Source organism: Bufo bufo, chromosome 10, assembly GCF_905171765.1.
Source record: "Bufo bufo chromosome 10, aBufBuf1.1, whole genome shotgun sequence".
Classification (NCBI taxonomy): Eukaryota; Metazoa; Chordata; class Amphibia; order Anura; family Bufonidae; genus Bufo; species Bufo bufo.
This window is the reverse complement of record NC_053398.1, coordinates 20,096,171-20,114,248: the sequence shown is the minus strand read 5'-3', so window position 1 is coordinate 20,114,248 and position 18,078 is coordinate 20,096,171. Positions and strand designations below refer to the sequence as shown.

At 45.5% G+C, this 18,078-nt stretch overlaps 1 protein-coding gene across 5 annotated transcripts in view; it reads left to right on the top strand.

Moving 5' to 3' along the window:
* PHF21A (PHD finger protein 21A) overlaps window positions 1-18,078 on the top strand; it is a 153,759-nt gene that overhangs the window by 111,211 nt on the left and 24,470 nt on the right. For all 5 annotated transcript variants that reach the window (XM_040409142.1, XM_040409144.1, XM_040409141.1 and 2 more), the window contains exons 8-12: window positions 7,481-7,765; window positions 8,392-8,484; window positions 8,563-8,614; window positions 11,671-11,750; window positions 14,415-14,475. In XM_040409142.1, the coding sequence (XP_040265076.1) occupies window positions 7,481-7,765; window positions 8,392-8,484; window positions 8,563-8,614; window positions 11,671-11,750; window positions 14,415-14,475 (571 nt within the window). The remainder of the gene's footprint in view (window positions 1-7,480; window positions 7,766-8,391; window positions 8,485-8,562; window positions 8,615-11,670; window positions 11,751-14,414; window positions 14,476-18,078) is intronic.

Here is an 18,078-nt window from a genome sequence, read left to right as displayed (position 1 = left end):
GGCACTAATTTTTAGAACTGCAATATATCATAGCATTTAGTAAGACCAGAAGCAGAAAATTATGAAATTCCCTTGATTAAAGTGGTTGTCCTACAAAAAATATTTTTACCCTATCCATTGGATAGGTGATAAATTCTGGATTGCAGAGCATCCAAACACTGGGACCCCAGCAGTCCAGCACCCAGAACTGGGTGTTCAGAGTCTCCTCTGAATGGAGTGAGACTCTGCATGTCGGTCACCACTCCATTCACTTCTAATGGATTAGTGCACAAATAGCAGTGAATGGGGTAGTGGAACATGAACACTACCACAGAGAGGGGAATCGTATAGGGTCCCAGTGGTTGGTCCAATATTTAGGCTGCCTTCACACAACAGTGAAAAAAGATTTTTTTGTAACGACCGTCAAACAGACGTTCACATGGCCATTTTTGTAAGGCCAGTGAATAGCAGGCATCAAAAAATAGGACATGTTCTATCTTTGCCTGTTTTCATGGCCAGACGGACCCCGTTAAATTCAGTGGGCCCATTTTTAACAGCTGTTTAGAAAGGAGTTAACCTGTCCAATGGCCATTAAAAGCTGGTACATTATATAAAAATTAAAAAAAAAAGAGAGGAGGGGGGCAGCCTTTCAGGGGTTAAAATAATAATAAAATAAAATAAAAAAACTCCGCACTGGGGGCAGCAAGAACTGACTTACGGGGGTGGGAAAGAGTGAGGGGCACAAAGGTGAGGGGGGCACATAAAGGGTCATTTTCTATTGAGGGCATTGTTCAGAATGTGGGGCACTAAGAGGGGTCATTATTCATAATCGGGGCTAGTTGATGTCTGCAGGGGCTAGGATTTAAAAAGAAAAAAAAAAAAAACGGTGAAATTCATCCATTTTTAATGGCCGTTTTTAATGTTAAAAACGAATAGATGGCCAGATGCAAACGGATGCAAAATGGCCATGAAAAACTGACAGTGTATCTGTTTTTAACGGCAGTCGTGTGGATGTAGCTTAAAGGCCTATCATATGGATAGGCAATAATAATTTTTTTAGGAGATAACCCTTTTAAAGACTTTCACCTTTTGTAACCATATTTCTTGTTTCTTATTAAAGGGGTTGTCTCACTTCAGCAAATTACATTTATCATGTAGAGAAAATGAATACAAGGCACTTACTAATGTATTGTGATTGTCCATACTGCCTCCTTTGCTGGCTTCATAAATCTTTCCAGCAGTAGTGGTCGTGGTTGCACACTATAGGAAAAAGTGCTTTCTCGTGCATGGCATTGGGGGACACAGCACCATGGGTATATGTCCAACTACCACTAGGAGGCACTAGACACAAAAAGTGTTGGCTCCTCCCCGTTGGGCTATACCCTCTCCACAGGCACAAGGCTATTCAGTTTTTGTCTAGTGTCCGTAGGAGGCAGACCTGTCCTGCTTTTTTGCAGGTCCTGCTGTTTATTTTTTATTTTATTTTTTATTCTTTTTTTCTCTCTTCTGCAGGTCTCGGTGATCTCCACCGTTATACCTGCTGCAGGCTGGGGCTCCATCGTGTTCCACTTTAGTTGCCCCCCCTGCGGGCGCGTACTTCTGTACCATCGCCGGTCACCCAGTCCCCACAGACTGCATCCGCAGTGGCTTGCCGGCATTCCCACGGTTTCCGTGTTGAGTCTGCCGAAGGGGTGACCCTGCGGCGCCCGAAGACATCAGATGGTGAGTATAGTGAGTATATTCCCCTGTCCCTGCCCCAGGGTTAGGTTCCCTCCTGTGGCCAGGGGGGTGGGATCCACCTTAGCTGGGGGTCCTGGGAAGCTTCCATCTTCCTCCACCTTTCTCTTCCCCCTTGGTTGGTTTTTTCTCTCCTCCCTGGCCACACAGTCCAGGCGTCGCTTCTCCTGGGCCTTCCCCGCTACTTTAGTCCCCGGCTTTTGCAGGGACTAGGCCTCATCTTCCATGGCCCGTTCCCGGCTCCCAGGTGCTCTGTTTGCCCTGTTCCGCCCACCCCCAGGCGTCGCTCCCCCCCCCACCCACCCTCCTCACCTAGTTTTGTGGGTCCGGTGGCCCCTCGGTCGGCCGCGATTCGTCCCGCCCCCCTCGCTCCATTCCCGGCCGCCTCATAAATCGAGGCCCCGGCTTTTGGGCCTGCTAGGCCGCGATCTTCCCGGCCCCTCCTCCTTGCTTCCCGGGCTTTTCTGACCCCGCCCGGCCCTCGGGAGGGGCTATCTCCTCCACCCTTTACTGGTCTAACGTGGGTTATCTATCCAGTGGATAGATCCTCAGTTTAAAAGAACTGCAGACCCCCTTTAGGTCATTGTCCTATGTAAAGGCAGCTAAAGCTGTACATAGGGATCACTCAAGTCGTTCCCCCCCACCCCTCCTCAATTGCTTCATTTCTCCTGCAGCCTCTATAGCTGCTGCAGCACCTCTTTGGGCAACATGGCATCCGGGTCCAGATATGACAGCCTCTGCTGGCTGCTCTATGAGGGTCTCCTCTCCCAGCCTCTCCTCGGATCGCCACGTCTTTTCACGTGCGTCCGCTGTCTACGAAGGCTGCCATGCGGTCGGCCTGTCCCTGCTTGTGTGCAGTACCTCTTTCCAGACCCCGTTGTGTCCCCTGACCAAATCCTTTTGTGTAGGTCCCTTCTGAATGGTCTCCCTCTTTGTCAAAGCCATGGGAACCTTGTCAGACTCTCCCAATCCCTGGCGGAGTCGCTGGACCGCTACCTATCCAATTGCGGCCACCTATGCCCTCCCAGGGTCCTCCCTGCAGATGAGGCATGCTCAGATACCAGGTCCGGCAAGGGGTAGCTCACAGTACAACCTCGGGTGGTCTCAACAGGATTCCACCCCTCCTCGGCATCCTCGGGTCCTCCCCAGGACAGGCCTGAGGCTGGTGACGAATCCTTTCCCGTCACCCCATCCGTTGCCTCGGGGGACACCTCTGCACCGATTCACTCGGAACAGAGCATCAGGCGGTCTTCCTCCATACAGAAGCCTCTGGGAGGTCAAGACTAACGTGCACGGAGGAACCTCTCCTACCCAGGGTTGGTATCCCCTCTAGTGGATTTTCGGATGGCGCTCCCCTGACTGCACAGGTATTCAACCGCACAGGTAAGGCAGCCATCCCCGTGTTTAGCATAATGAGTCACCTACTTGGTGTCTCTGGTATGTACGCCTTCTCCTTAACAGGGGGGTACCTGCACCACTGCCATAGGCTGTACCTGACAAGCCTTCCTGGTTCCCCTATACCAGGGGCTATGCTCTACACATTTGAGAGTGTTTCCACCGGGTCCCCATCCTGGTGCTGGTGTTCGCCACTCTACCTCATAACAGGGGGTCCCTGTTCTTGGCAAGCGCCTCCTGTTGGTTGGTAAGGAAAAGCAATTATATATGGCTGTTTCCATCCGCCTTGCTCTTTTTCATAGGTAGAGTACCTACACCTACTCCAGATGCTGAAGCCATTACTCCGGGCTGGCTCTATGGTGTTCCATGCGGCACTATTTCTCCCTTCCGGGCGAGATACACAGGCCGCCTTCAATTGCCTTGGCAATTGCACCTGTCTGTTCCCAGCCACTTTGCTCCTTTCATAGGTAGAGTACCTACACCATCTCCTGATGCTGTAGCCGATACCTCTGGCTGGCTCTATGGTGTTCCATGCGGCACTATTTTTCCCTTCCGGGCGGGATATACAGGCCGCCTTCAATTGCCGTTGCAATTGCTCCTGTCTGTTCCCAGACTTTTTTGCTCCCTTTCATAGGTAGAGTACCTACACCATCTCCGATGCTGTAGCCAATACCCCTGGCGGGCTCTATTGTGTTCCATGCGGCAACATTTCTCCCTACGGGCGAGATATAGAGGCCACTTTCAATTGCCGTAGAATTGCCTCTGTCTGGTTCTAGTCGGCACCAAGCTGCCACCTTGGTCCCTTCATAGGTAGAGTACCTGCACCATTTCCTGATGCTGTAGCTGTTGCTCCTGTCTGGCTTTATGGTGTACCATGTGGCATTTTCTCTCCCTTACCGGACGAGATATTGAGGCCTCCTCCAATTGCCGTGGTCATTGCACCTAACTCATCATAGTGTGCACCAAACGGCCATTTTACTCCCTTCATAGGTAGAGTTCCTGCACCGTCTCTGATGCTGCAGCCGTTACACCTGTCTGGCTCTATGGTGTACTATGCGGCCCTGTTTCCCTTTTTTTTTTCAGGCGAAATAGAGGGCCTCCTTCAGTTGCCATTTCACCTACCTGATTGTAGTGTGCACCTGTCTTGTTCTTTGTGGTACCGTGCGGCCCTATTTTCCCCTTCCCGGGCGGAATATAGGTACCATTGCTAACGCGGTAGCTGTTGCACCTCTCTGGTTCTAGGGGGCACCATGTGGCCACATTGCTCCGATCTTAGAGGTAGTACCTCTACCATCTCCAGATGCTGTACCCATTACACCTTTCTGGTCGTTTTCTGCACTACGCAGCCATATTTCTACTTTACAGGTTGAGTACCTGTACCCTCCAAATGCAGTAGCATTCCCAGATTCTGTGGCTATGTTTCCACTCTCCTTAGACATGCAGCCACTTTCCCTATATTTTAGGCGTGTGGTTGTATTACTCAAGGTGCTGGGCCTTATGGTGCAATCTGTGGCCCATACAGTTTCTGTATTACTGGGTGCTTTCTGCCCCCAGGTTCTAATCTGTGCTGCGGATGTTGGTTTCACCCTTTTGGTTCTTCCATACATCTCCACTCCGTTTCTGTCGTGCTCAATGGTCTCCTTGTACTTCTCAGGGCACTGTCTACAACAGGCCATCCTGGTTCTGCATGTGCATGGTTTCCATATCTGGCAGGGGTGGGCCAGCCCAACCCCCACCTTGTCGGTGTAGTGCTACTTATTGTAGCTCCAGTATATGGCTGATCTGTTCTGATCTGGCGGGTGGTCCACATACAACCATGCTTCCTACACCATGGCCAGGTGGTTGTTGGCCTTTGTGCTAGGGTTGCTCTTGCCATCTCTATAAGGTACTACGGTTTGCTGCGCTTCGCGTTACCCCATGTTATAGAGGAGTACTCGCGTTGTTTCCTATTACAGAGTGGCCTATTCCTGGTGGAGTACAGGGATCTCCACTGGATCTTCTACCTTGTTGGGGCACGTAGCTGGTGAGCATCGGCCGCTGCAGCAGTTTTCGGTCATCGCTGGATGTCCTCTGCCACATGGAATCCTTCTGGGGTCATCAGCATTTTTCATCGCTGGACGTCCTCCCTGACGGGTCAGGGACAGGACCACTGAGCGCCACACACCTGCCTGGTAGGTAATTTTTCAGCTGGTTGCTCTGGCATCGGACAGGGTCCCATAGTTCCTTCTGGGTCCAGGTGTTCTCGGTATTCCCTTATATTCTCTGCTTAGTTGTACTACATGACAGAGGGGCAGTCCCCTTGGACCTTGCCGTCGTTTGCACCTGTCAGGTACTTTCTCCCCCCTGGGAGTTTTCAGTACGCCGGTCGCGGCTGGTTTCTACATTTCCGGGTAGTCTCACCCGGCTTTTTCATGGCGACTTCTGCATTCCTTATGCATATGGATGTCTGTCAATTTAGTGGTACATCCCGAGCTGCTGTACTTGTCCTCTCTGGGACAATGTATACAGTTTGCTAGTCACTGTTCTTGGAATGGGTAGTTGTCCATGGCCAATGTCCCTTCCCCTATGGTAGTTTCATCTCTCCTTTCCTTGATATTCTGGCTTGCGTTGTCTTCTGGTGGTTCAGCTCCTGGTTCCTTGTGAGCCCATCCCGGGTACTCCTTCTGGAGTCCCTGGTCCCCGTTTATTTGACCACTCAGGTTCTGCATGGCAATCGTTTTTTTGGGGGGGGATCGGGGCCTGGGTTGATTGTTCCCTTTATGGGTTCCAATAACCTTGTGGTCTTCTTGGGATTCGTGTCTCTTTTCCCATCCTCCCACGTCAAGTACCTGGTATTGAGTGGTTTAGCACAACGGTTTGCAATTCCGCCGTATGGTCTCCTTCGGGAGGGACCTCCTCCTGTTGTAGAACCTTTCCTCCTTAGGCGGTTGGAGTACTCTCCTTCTACTTCCATGTCTTTCAGTCCAGTGTGTCCTGCTGAGATTTCCTGGGCCTGTATCTGGTTCCTTTTTTCCCTGATGCTTCACATGCCCAGAGTTTCCTCTGGTCTTACGCTTCACAGTGATATCTTGTTTTCCGAGGCTCGGGCCTCATCTCCTGTTTTTGGGACGCAGGTCTTACTCTTTTTTTCGTGGCTTTTACCTACAACCCCCTCCTTCTCCAAGGGTTGGCGGTTTCCTCTAGCAGCCTTGGGTTTTCGCCTTTTAAATAGGGCGCATAACTTCATCATCTGCCTTGCGGTGAGGGGAGACCTGCTCCCTTCACATGTGAGCCTTGCTACGGCTTCACTCACTCGTTTGGCTTCCAGTACTTCCTTGTTTCCTTTCTCCCCTGGCCTGTCAGGGGTTGGCCACAGGTTTTTTTTCGCTCTTTGGGTCTGAGACAATTTAGAGCGTTAGGTAGTCCCAACACGCGGTGCTGTCCTAATTTTTTTCTCCAGCCCTTGGCTGAGCTCAGTGTTCCCTTTTTGCCGCCTTCTTGCATTTGGGATTTTCTTCCAGGCATTTTTCCTGGGGTGCTGACAGTCTTCTCTGATTCTTCCTTGAGGTTTCTTCCTTGTTATGGAACCTCTTGCCCATTCCGTGTTTTCTACTGTTGGGTCACATGGTTCTCCTGCACCTGTATACCCAACCGGTGGCATGGCTGTTCTTTTCCCACCCTCGGGGACTGCTTTGGCACGTCCCATGGTGCTGTGTCCCCCAATGCCATGCACGAGAAAATTTGATTTTTTGTACTCACCGTAAAATCCTTTTCTCGTAGTAGGCATTGGGGGACACAGATCCCACCCTATGTTTTTACTTCCGATTTTCCGGGCTGGTCTCTTGATCTTTCCCGGTACGGGAGTTGTTGGTTCCTTGCTTTTTTTCTCTCTCCTACTGCTTTTTGTACAAACTGAATAGCCTTGTGCCTGTGGAGAGGGTATAGCCCAACGGGGAGGAGCCAACACTTTTTGTGTCTAGTGCCTCCTAGTGGTAGTTGGACATATACCCATGGTGCTGTGTCCCCCAATGCCTACTACGAGAAAAGGATTTTACGGTGAGTACAAAAAATCCAATTATCCTGTATGCACTCCTACTGTCCCAGCCACCAGAGAGGACACAGCTTTTTCCTATAGTGTGCAAGCACGGCCACTGCTGCCGGATTGCAGGGTGATCCTAACCCCTGGTAATGAGCAGGGTATAATGTGATGGAAAAATGAATCCAGCCAGCAAAGGAAGCAATATGGACAATCACAATACATTAGTAAGTGCCTTGTATTAACTTTCTCTACATAATAAATTTGCTGAAGTGAGACAACTCCTTTAAGTTCATTTTCATGGCAATTGTTCTTAATTAAATTATTTTTCTCTCCTTTTTTAATATTTGTCAGGTGCGGCCAAAGCCAGCTGCACAAAACAACATACCAATTGCCCCTGCCCCACCCCCAATGCTGGCAGCTCCACAGCTCATCCAGCGGCCGGTTATGCTTACCACAAAGTTGACGCCAACATCTCAGAATTCTATCCATCCTGTGCGCATTGTGAATGGACAACCCACGGCCATTTCCAAAGCCTTTCCTACAGCACAGCTCACCAGTATCGTGATAGCTGCACCAGGCACGAGACTGGCAGCTCCACAAACTCTGCAGCTTCCAAAACCAAACCTGGAGAAGCAGGTAACAGCTACCGTTCCCAATTACAGAGTTGCGTACAGTGTTTCTATACGGCATCGTTTTTTCTGAGGGAGAATGCTTTCACAGTGTCACATCGGATGGATCATCATGTATGCAATCGAAGGCACACAGATGTGCAGTAACCCTAACCCTAAAGCACATACGGTATACTGTAGTCAAATTTCTGTCTGTGGTGTTAAACCACTTTGAATATAGAAGATATGAAAGCATTAAGGCCCTTGGAAATGGGAATTATAACAACTTTTCATACCGTATTGTTGGCAGTGCCATGTTTCAGTAAAGTTATGACGCTCCAGCTGTCGCTAGCGCAAGGTAGTATTTGCACCTGCCAGTAGCTGTGGAGCCACGTACAGGAGGGATTTTGAGCCAGAACCAGGTGCGCCTCTAAACACAGAACAAGTACAGATCTTTCCATTATACCTTATGTCTGTGGAGGCTCCAATCCTGGTTTTGTCTCACAATCACTGATTCAAATCACTGACCAAAACACTGACGTGTGAATGAGCCTTTAAAGATATAACTACTTAATCCAATCCACATCTGGCTGGTTAGTGAATGTTGCTGTATGGTATGGAGTTAAATGTGATGTCTTTGTTTTTCACTCCTAGACCGTTAAAACTCAGGTGGAAACAGAGAAGCCAACTGAAAGCAGTACGACCCCGCAACCTGCCCCCAAGCCAAAACGAGAAGAGAACCCACAGGTATAAAGTGGAGAAAAAGTACCATGCATCTGTTTTATGCTATATTTTTTTTCTGTAACATTATTTTCTTTTTCTTAGAAACTTGCCTTCATGGTGTCGCTAGGGTTGGTAACGCATGACCATTTAGAAGGTGGGTATCCTGTATAACTGCTAGTCATGTGTATGAATCTGTTTTGACAAGGTCTTCCTATATACTGTTTACATTTATTTAAAGAGGATATGTCCACTTGTATATTCAGAAACATTCAATGTTTGCCGGTAGCATATCCCTGTTTACCCAAGGTGATGTGCTGCCAACAATCAATGATTTTATGTGGCACATAAAAGATTAGGTCACCGTCCGATTGAGTGTCTGCTTGTTTATTGGCAGCACTTTTTACAAAGAGCAATTGAAGGGGAAGAGCGTTGGTGTAAACACTGGTTCCCAATATTTAGGGCTCATGCACACAGCAGTGTTTTGTCCGCATCCGATCTGCATTTTTTGCGGGTTGGATGCGGACCCATTCACTTCAGTGGGGCCGCAAAAATATGCGGACAGCACTCCATATGTCTTTTTGGGGACAAGGATAGGACCGTTCTATAGAGGGCAGGATGTACCATTCCGAAAAATCTGGAATGGGCTGCAACAGCTGTGTGCATGAGCCCTAACTCTGATCCTTCATACATATAAAAGTGTCGTCTTAAAGGGGTTGTCCGGGTTCAGCTCTTATCAGAATTATCAGAAAAGTTCAGATTACATCAGTATACATGGGAGTCGATAAGACATTCATGAACATAAACAGTACCATATACATACTATTATCAATAAAGGTGAGATGATAATTCACATTTGTAATACATGTACAAATCAAACATATTTGACATATCACATGTGAGTGGTGGGCACATATCCAGATTATCCTAGTGCTGTGTTGAAATTAGCAGAAAATCTAGAAGCTGAGTAAATAGTTTGCATGGACGAGCACCAATTTCCCCACACTTTACCAAATTTCTGGGCGCAACCTCGGTTTTTGAATACAATGTTCTCATAGGATACAACATTATTCACTAATACTTTGCATTGATTGAGAGAAGGGCTTCTCTCACCCATCCAACGGTTCACAATTGCTTTCCGTGCGAGAAACAGTGTCTCTCTCAGGAATATTTTAACATGATGAGGATATACCTCTTCATCAGCTATACCAAACGGACACATTTGTGGAGTTAGTGGTACCAGGAGGTGTATAAGTACAGAGAGAAAGCTTGTAATGTCAGACAAGAAGGTTTGTATGTGTGGACAATCCCATATAAGATGCCAAAAAGCTGCCCTTTCTGAGTCACACCTATGACACCTAGAGTGTGATAGCCTGCCCATCTTTTGTAACCGGACGGGAGAGAGATAGCTTTGGTGGATAATACATAGTTGTATAAATTTGTTGTTAATGGACTGGGAAACCAGTACAGGAGATTCCAATACATCACAAATTTCCTCATCTGTAAGATCTGGTATCTGTTTCCCATTTGGAGAGTCCTAAGAGGGGAGCTTTGTGCATCTTGGTGCTCAGTAAGTGAGTGTAAAGAGCGGAGATAAATCCCCTGGGGCCTTGGGAGCGCATCACACCGATCAGCGAGTAGTCGGAAATACCTCTAAAGTGTGCATCCATAGTATGTCGCAGTTGTAAATATTTATAAAATGTGGTTCTAGGTAGGTCATGGCGGTCTTTCAGTTGTTCAAAGGTGTTAAACACATTATTGGTAAATAGGTCACCCAGAACGGTAATCCCACGATCCCTCCAAAATTGTCTATCCGTCCCAGCTTGAAGAGAGGGGAACATAGGGTTTTCCCATAAGGGTACATTGGGGACCATTCCTTCATAAGAATGTAGCCGTTTACTAGTGTCCCAGACCTGAATAACTAATTTATGTATGGGCAGCAGTGCTCGGTGGAAGAGTCGTGGTTGTTCCAGCACTGGCCACAAAGAGGAAAGGTTCAAAAATGCAGCAAGCTGCCTTTCTGCCCTATCCAGTCCGTCACCAGGGGAGACCCACGATCTCAGCTGTCTTAACTGTCCCGCTAGGTAATATAAATGTAAGTCAGGGAGGGACATACCTCCGTTCCCTCTAGGGCGACACAGTACATCTATGGAGAGCTTAGGTGTGTTATTGCCCCAGATAAATGGAGACATTAGCGATTTACAACGTTGGAAGAAAGTGTGGCACATTTTGATGGATAAAATCCCCCCCTTTGTGTATTAGTTCTATTTTGTGGGAACTATGTTCCCTGTCAATGATGACTTTTTTTATTTTATTTAGTTTACTCACTTATATAGCGTTGACATATTACGCAGCGCTTTACAGTCATTACTCCAATGGAGCTCACAATCTAGATTCCTTATCAGTATGTCTTTGGAGTGGGAGAGGAAACCGGAGGAAACCCACGTAAAACACAGGGAGAACATTCAAATGATGTCAACCTGTTGGAACCTAGGACCCCAGCGCTGCTATCCACCGAGCCACCATATGGTTGAAATTAACATTATTTGTTGATATTTGGGTCTTACCAACTGTGAGGAGTTCTTATACTTCGTGGGAGAATTATCAAAACACTTGCAAGGGGAAAGTGGTGCATTTGGTTTTCGGTTAGGCTAGCAATCAGGTTGCTGTAAAGTGAGGCCTGGGTATGGTTGATAGTAAATGGAATTTGTCACTACACTTTTGGACTTCTAACTGCAGTAATAAATGAGTAGCACTGCAGATGAGTGTAGATCGATTTTATTTTATTTTCCTACTGCCCCTCTGTTCCCCCGCTGTGAGCACTCAAAGCTGCATTGAAATACATGCACAGGAGTCCTCTCCATTGTGTTAACACAGCAGTCGGGCTGTGCATTTCAGCACCACTTTGAGCACCAACAACAGGATAACGGAGGCAATAGGAAAATATAAATTATCTGGACTCCTTATCTGCAGTACAACTTATGTATTACTGCAGATAATAGTCCAGAATCGTGGTGACAGATTCCCTATAACAATTGTGCTTTTGTCCTGTACTAGTTGTAGAAAGGTTCTTAATGTTGCATACAGTAATCGAGCTTTATTTACATAAAACTGAACCCCCGAATGATGGTTTTCATTTTAGGGACTACTAAGTAATTGCTCTATTGTTCTATCTAACCACAATACAATCTTTTTTGATTACCACAAATGCAGAAATTCAAAGTAAAAGGCAAGAAAGAAAAAGAAGAACAACGGCAAATCCTGTGTACAGCGGGGCAGTATTTGAACCAGAGGTGGGCAGTCACTGTGCATCATCCTGTGCATAATTCATCAGTCACACAGAGATTATGTAGATTATCATTTAGATAGTGTGGCTATTAATCTTGCTGATTTGCATGCAGGGTGTCATTGAATTATTCTGTTCTCGATCCTTTTTTTAAATATGTGTCATTGACTAAAGATACTTCATTTAGGTCCTAGTCTAAAAGCCTGATTAATAATGTAGGTTGGATTCATTTCATTTTATTTAATTTTCTTTTCCACGCGTTGTCACCATCTGATTTGGGTAAACATTGTGCATTTATATATAATTGGTGTATATTCTTTCAATACTATAAGGGTACTGCTACACGGCGAGACTGGTCACAAGACAGCTGTTGAGGCTAGGATCACAGTGAATCAATAGAAATTAATGGAGTTGCAGCGTGAGTTGCACATGTTCTGCGAGTTGAATTTATTTGTGATTCAGGGGTCACAGTAACGGCCCAGATTTCTAAGGGATCCCCGCTACGCTGCAATGCACCTGCGATCCTGGCTGCGACCAGTGTCGCCATGTAGACGTATCGTAGTTTTTAGCTCATCTTTAGGGGGTTCTCCAGATTTATATAACTATAGTTTAGGCTCCATTCACACGTCCGCAAAATGTGTCCGCATCCGTTCCGCAATTTTTCATTCTCTATGGGGACGGAATGGATGCGGACAGCACACAGTGTGCTGTCTGCAGCCGCAATTGCGGAGCGTGGCCCCGATTTTGGGTCCGCAGCTCCGCAAAAAGATAGAGCATGTCCTATTCTTGTCCGCAGCTTGCGGACAAGAATAGGCATTTCTATGGGGGTGACGGGCTGGTGTGTTGCGGACCCGCAATTTGCGGGTCCGCAACACACCACGGACGTGTGAATGTAGCCTAATCCTAGTAAACTGGGATGTAAAGCAACTTTGCAGTATACTTCATATTTCAGTTTCTCACTATTGCTCCACATTCAGAGGCTTAAAGACCAACACTTTCCCAATACCCGCTGATGGGTAGGTATTGTAATATCAAGTCAAAGCAGTCCGGATACCAAACAATTTAAGTTTACAGAGGATTACCTAGGCTGGATGGAGTTGTGGCAGACTTTCATCTCTGACAATTATTAGATCTGTACCTAATTTCAGTTTGTAAATGAGAGCTGGGAAATTATGGAGAACACAAAGTATATTGTGAAGTTGCATAACGTTTCATTATACAATGATTGACTTTTACTTGACGCTGGAAAACCCTTTTAATGCCAAATTTTTATTATCTAAAAAGTCATATACAGTGAGGAACGGAAGTTGTTGAACACCCTGCGATTTTTTTGTTCTGCAAAGTTCTCCCACTTACAAATCATGGATTGGTCTGCAATTCACATTGTAGGTGCAATTCCCACTCTGAGAGACAGAATAAAAAAAAAACAAAAAAAAAAAAAACAGGAAATCACATTTTATTATTTTTTAAGAATTTATTTGTCTTGCACTGCTGAACTGCTGTAAGTATTTGAACACCTGAGAAACAGCAAGAATTCTGGCTCTCAAACACCTGTTACTGTGCCTTTAAAAAGTCCACCTCTACTCCACTCATTAATCTAACTTAGTAGCACCCGTCTGAGCTCTTTAAAGACCCCTGTCCACCCCACAGTCAGTCAGATGCCAACTACTACCATGGGCAAGACCAAAGAGCTGTCAAAAGACACCAGAGACAAAATTGTGGACCTCCAGAAGGCTGGAAATTGCCAAGCAGCTTGGTGAAAATAGATCAACTGTTGGAGCAATTGTTAGAAAATGGAAGAGGCTAAAGACTGTCAGTCTCCCTCGGACTGGGGCTCCATGCAAGATCTCATCTCGTGGGGTATCACTGATAATAAGAAAGGTGAGGAATCAGCCCAGAACTACAAGGGAGGAGCTGGTCAATGACATGAAGAGACCTGGGAACACAGTTTCAAAGGTCACTGTCGGTAGAACACTACACCGTCATGGTTTCAAATCATGCATTGCGCGGAAGGTTCCCCTGCTCAAGTCATCACATGTCCAGGCCCGACTGAGGTTTGCCAATGTCCATCTGGATGATCCAGAGGAGGCATGGGAGAAAGTCATGTCGTCAGATGAGACCAAAGTAGAACTTTTTGGTCTAAACTTCACTCATTGTGTTCGGAGGAAAAAGAAGGATGAGTTGCATCCCAAGAACACCATCCCTACTGTGAAGCCTGGGGGTGGTAACATCATGCTTTGGGCGTGCTTTTCTGCGAAGGGGACAGGACGACTGCACTGTATTAAGGAGAGGATGGATGGGGCCATTTATTGTGCGATTTTGAGCAAAAACCTCTTTCCCTCAATATTAACACTGATTTTCTCAGGTGTTCAAATACTTATGTTCAGCAGCGCAAGACAAATAAATTCTTTCAAAATCATACAATGTAATTTTCCTGAATTTTTATTTTTTATTTTTTGTTACTCTGTGTCTGAGTGGGAATGCACCTACAATGTGAATTTCAGACCCCTTACATGATTTCTAAGTGGGAGAACTTGCTAAATCGCAGGGTGTTCAAATTTGTTCCTCACTGTATAGCGCTGTAAAAGTTATGTTTTTGCAGGCAGAGGAAATTTGAGCAGGTTCTTCTGTTCCTCTGTTTAAAATAAAGATTTTATTTTCTATTTTGCAGCGTAAGAAGAGTGCAGTGACTTACCTGAACAGCACAATGCATCCAGGAACGAGGAAGCGAGGTAAATCCTTATAAACTGTGCTTGCAGCTTCATTTTCTTTTTGCTCTGTCTCTGTGCTCCTTTCTTCATACTCGTGCAGGCTTTGACATTTAGTGGATGGTATTGGGATTTGATTGAACTTGCATGATGGTTGATGGTGTTACTAACACTGCTGTCTGTACAGAGAATCTTTCATTTGAAATGGGAAATTACTGGAGCTACGAGATGTTATAGTTGTTAGAGTACATTCGTGGCATGTTTCCCTGCCGCACCATTATTGCATTCATTCACATGAAGGCAGTATTGCACCATCTGCCTTCTGTATGCTACTTATACGTAGCCTCAGTGCCGTGTGTATAAGGTTTTAAAAGGGTTATCCAACTCTTTTCAAGTGATGGGCCTATCCTCAGGATAAACCGTCACTATCTAATCGGCAGGGGTCCGACACTGCATACTGTACCCCGACAATCAGCTTTTCTGCAATAGGTCTAGAACTACATAACTCCGTCCATTGCGCAGTGAACGTCAGGATTGCGGGTCATGCCGTTCAGATAGTGATGACCTATCCTGAGATAGGTGATCACTTATAAAGGGTTGGATAACCCTTTAAGCTGAGGCTATCAGGAGCGTTCCTTATTTAGCTCTTTAGGCTTACAAAGAGTGATGAAAAGTTACATGTTCAAGGAGGTTTTTCAATGTATAAAGAGCAACAAGATTGAGTCTTGGATCACAAGATACGTTAGCAAATCTCAAGAGCTTCAACAAATAAGCAAAAGGCTAAAGAAAACCAGTAGTAACAATTCTAAGGTTAGTAGATGAGGCAGTTTTTATTTCCAAAGTTCTGCTATACCAGTGGAGATGAGGAGCTGAGTCATAAATGTTAGGTTTCCGCACCAGTGTACAGTACAATGCAAGGGAACAGAGTTTTAATTTAAAAAATATATATAAATCCACGGCATGTGGTTTATGTGCAGATAATTTTGGTAATTAATTTCACCCTCCACAGCAATATCCTCATGTAATACCTGCTTGTAACTTAGCCTTATTCTTCCTCTTAGAATCTCGATGAGGACTTGTTTTATATTTATGCTAATTAAATGTAGGCAATGCAGAAATGCCGGTACTTGTGTTGCTGGAGGTGTTTGGAGGTTGTAATGTTATATTCCTGAGTACTAGTGCTGTAAAAAGTGCATTTTTAGCGTTCCCAAGCAGCCGCTTGCTAGCTAGCGGAGGAGACCGCTGCTGTTACATGCAGCAATCTCCTTCTAAGGCCTCATGCACACGACCGTTGTGTGTTTTGCGGTCCGCAACTTGCGGAACGGCACAGACAGCCATTGATATAACTGCCTATTCTTGTCCGCAAAACGCGGACAAGAATAGGACAGGATATATTTTTTTTGCGGACCACGGAACGGAGCAACAGATGCGGACAGCACACGGAGTGCTTTCCGCATCTTTTGAGACCCCATTGAAGTGAATGGGTCCTCATCCGAGCCTCCAAAACTGCGGCTCTGATGCGGACCAAAACAACGACCGTGTGCATGAGGGCTAAGTATGGGGATGAGCATTTGCTATGCTATCGCTCGTCCACATACTGTCTATTGGTTTGCTGGCGGCAGATCTTTATTAGACAGCACGATCTGCCCCCAGCAAGTGCTAATTTTTAAACATGCTTAAAAATCAGGATTGCTTTGATGAACAAGCGTTTTTCAGCGGAAGTATTACTCTACAAGATGATCGCTAACGAGCGTTCATGCGAGCACTCGTTAACTATTATCGGCTGAAAAATCGGCCAGTGTAATACAGCCTTAAGTATTTGGTTGTTAGGTTTTAAGAAGGGACCCGGAGATAACGATTGCATTACAGCCTCACTCTGCACACTACATTTGATTAGAATAGTGTTATAGCCCTAGCCTTGATTAGTGGATACCCCCTACATGCAATTTACCAAGCTCTTGAAAGTCCTTCTTATATTTAGCTACAGTGTAGTGTATGGAAAAGTGCTTATGCTTGTAGAAGACACTAAGCCAAGGGTCAGCAACCTCCATTATTCCTGCTGTTGTGAAACTACATATCCCAGCATGCTCCGTTTATTTTTATAGAAGTTCAGGGAGCAGCCAAGCTGGTGTGCTTGCTGGGAGTTGTAGTTTCATAACAGAGGTCGCTGATCATCACACTAAGCTGTGGTCATTTTCTTGAGTAGATTGCCCTTTCTTAGACTGCTGCAAAGGAAAACTGGCTTAGTTGCCTAAAGCAACCATATTGATCCTTTAATTTTCCAAAGGAGCTCTGAAAAATGAAAGCTGGCATCTGATTGGTCGCTATGGGCAACTAAGCCAATTTTCCTTTGCACCAGTTCCCTCCCGGATAGCTATAGAGGGATCATCCTGGCCAGCTAGTCCTGTTTAAAGTGCACCCATGATCAGTTTCGTGCTGCCCTAACCACAGGCGGTATCAAACCACAACACGCCTCCTTATTACAGAGAACCATTCAGGAGATTTACTAGGCAAAATGACCCAAAATTCGGACTTGAATTGCACCAAACAACTGATTTACATTACGCACCCTCGATTTTATGTGTTGAAGGGTACTTTCGCATCTGCGGCATGCTTGATCTGACACAAATGCCAGCTGTCAGCCGGGTAAAAACCATTGAATGCAACGTTTTTTTGTCCTGCATTATATTCAATTGGAATCGGGCGGTGAACTGTAGAATTTGGCAATTCTGGTAAACTGCTCTTTGCCAGAACAGCCTGCTGGATCCGCTGCATATGTGAACGTACCTTTAGACACATTTTATGCCACAATGGACAGTTTTGAAAGGTGTCTAAAAAAGGGGCAAAGTGGAGTTGCACCAGATTTACTAATAATAAATATAATAATATAATAAGCCAGCCTTTATGGGACTAATAAAGTGTGAATAAAAAGTTTTATTACAAAATTTTTCACGTCTATGTGCAGTTAAAAACTACAGCTTATCCCGCAAAAAAAAAAAACTCATACAGCTACATCGACGGAGAAAAAAAGTTATATCTCTTGAAACGCAAGAATGAAAAAATTAAGGATGTTGCTTGGTCACTAAGGACTCAAATGCATACAGGAAGAAGGGGTTAAATTGCTTTGAAAAGGTTGAGATGTGCTCATATGTTGTCGATTTTCAGGCCATCTCCACAGCAGGAACTTTCAGTGCAGTGTGAATATGACCTTAATATAGACTTGTAAATGTTTTTTTTCCCTTTATTTACTGAGGTCAGCACTTTAAGATGGCAGCTTGTGTCTAAACTTGTATACAGGCACAGAGCAGCAGGTGTTACTGCGAAGAGCTTTCTGTCATTTTTGCTTTTCACTACTTGCTTTCCACTAACTCTGGAAACTGTGGTTCTGACCCAGCAGGCTACTAATTGTCTTGTTTTTATGTCTCATTTAAGTCATTACGTGTTTCTGGGCTTGCTTATATATTCTCAGCAGTGCAGCACTTATTTGTATTTGTTTCAACGCCATAGTCTTGCTTTTGGCATGGCATATTAGGCTCCTAACATATGTAATTTATATGTGCTATTTACACCTCTTTTTTTATAGTCATTAATTTGTACTTCATTTTGATGTTGGACCAGAATTTAAAA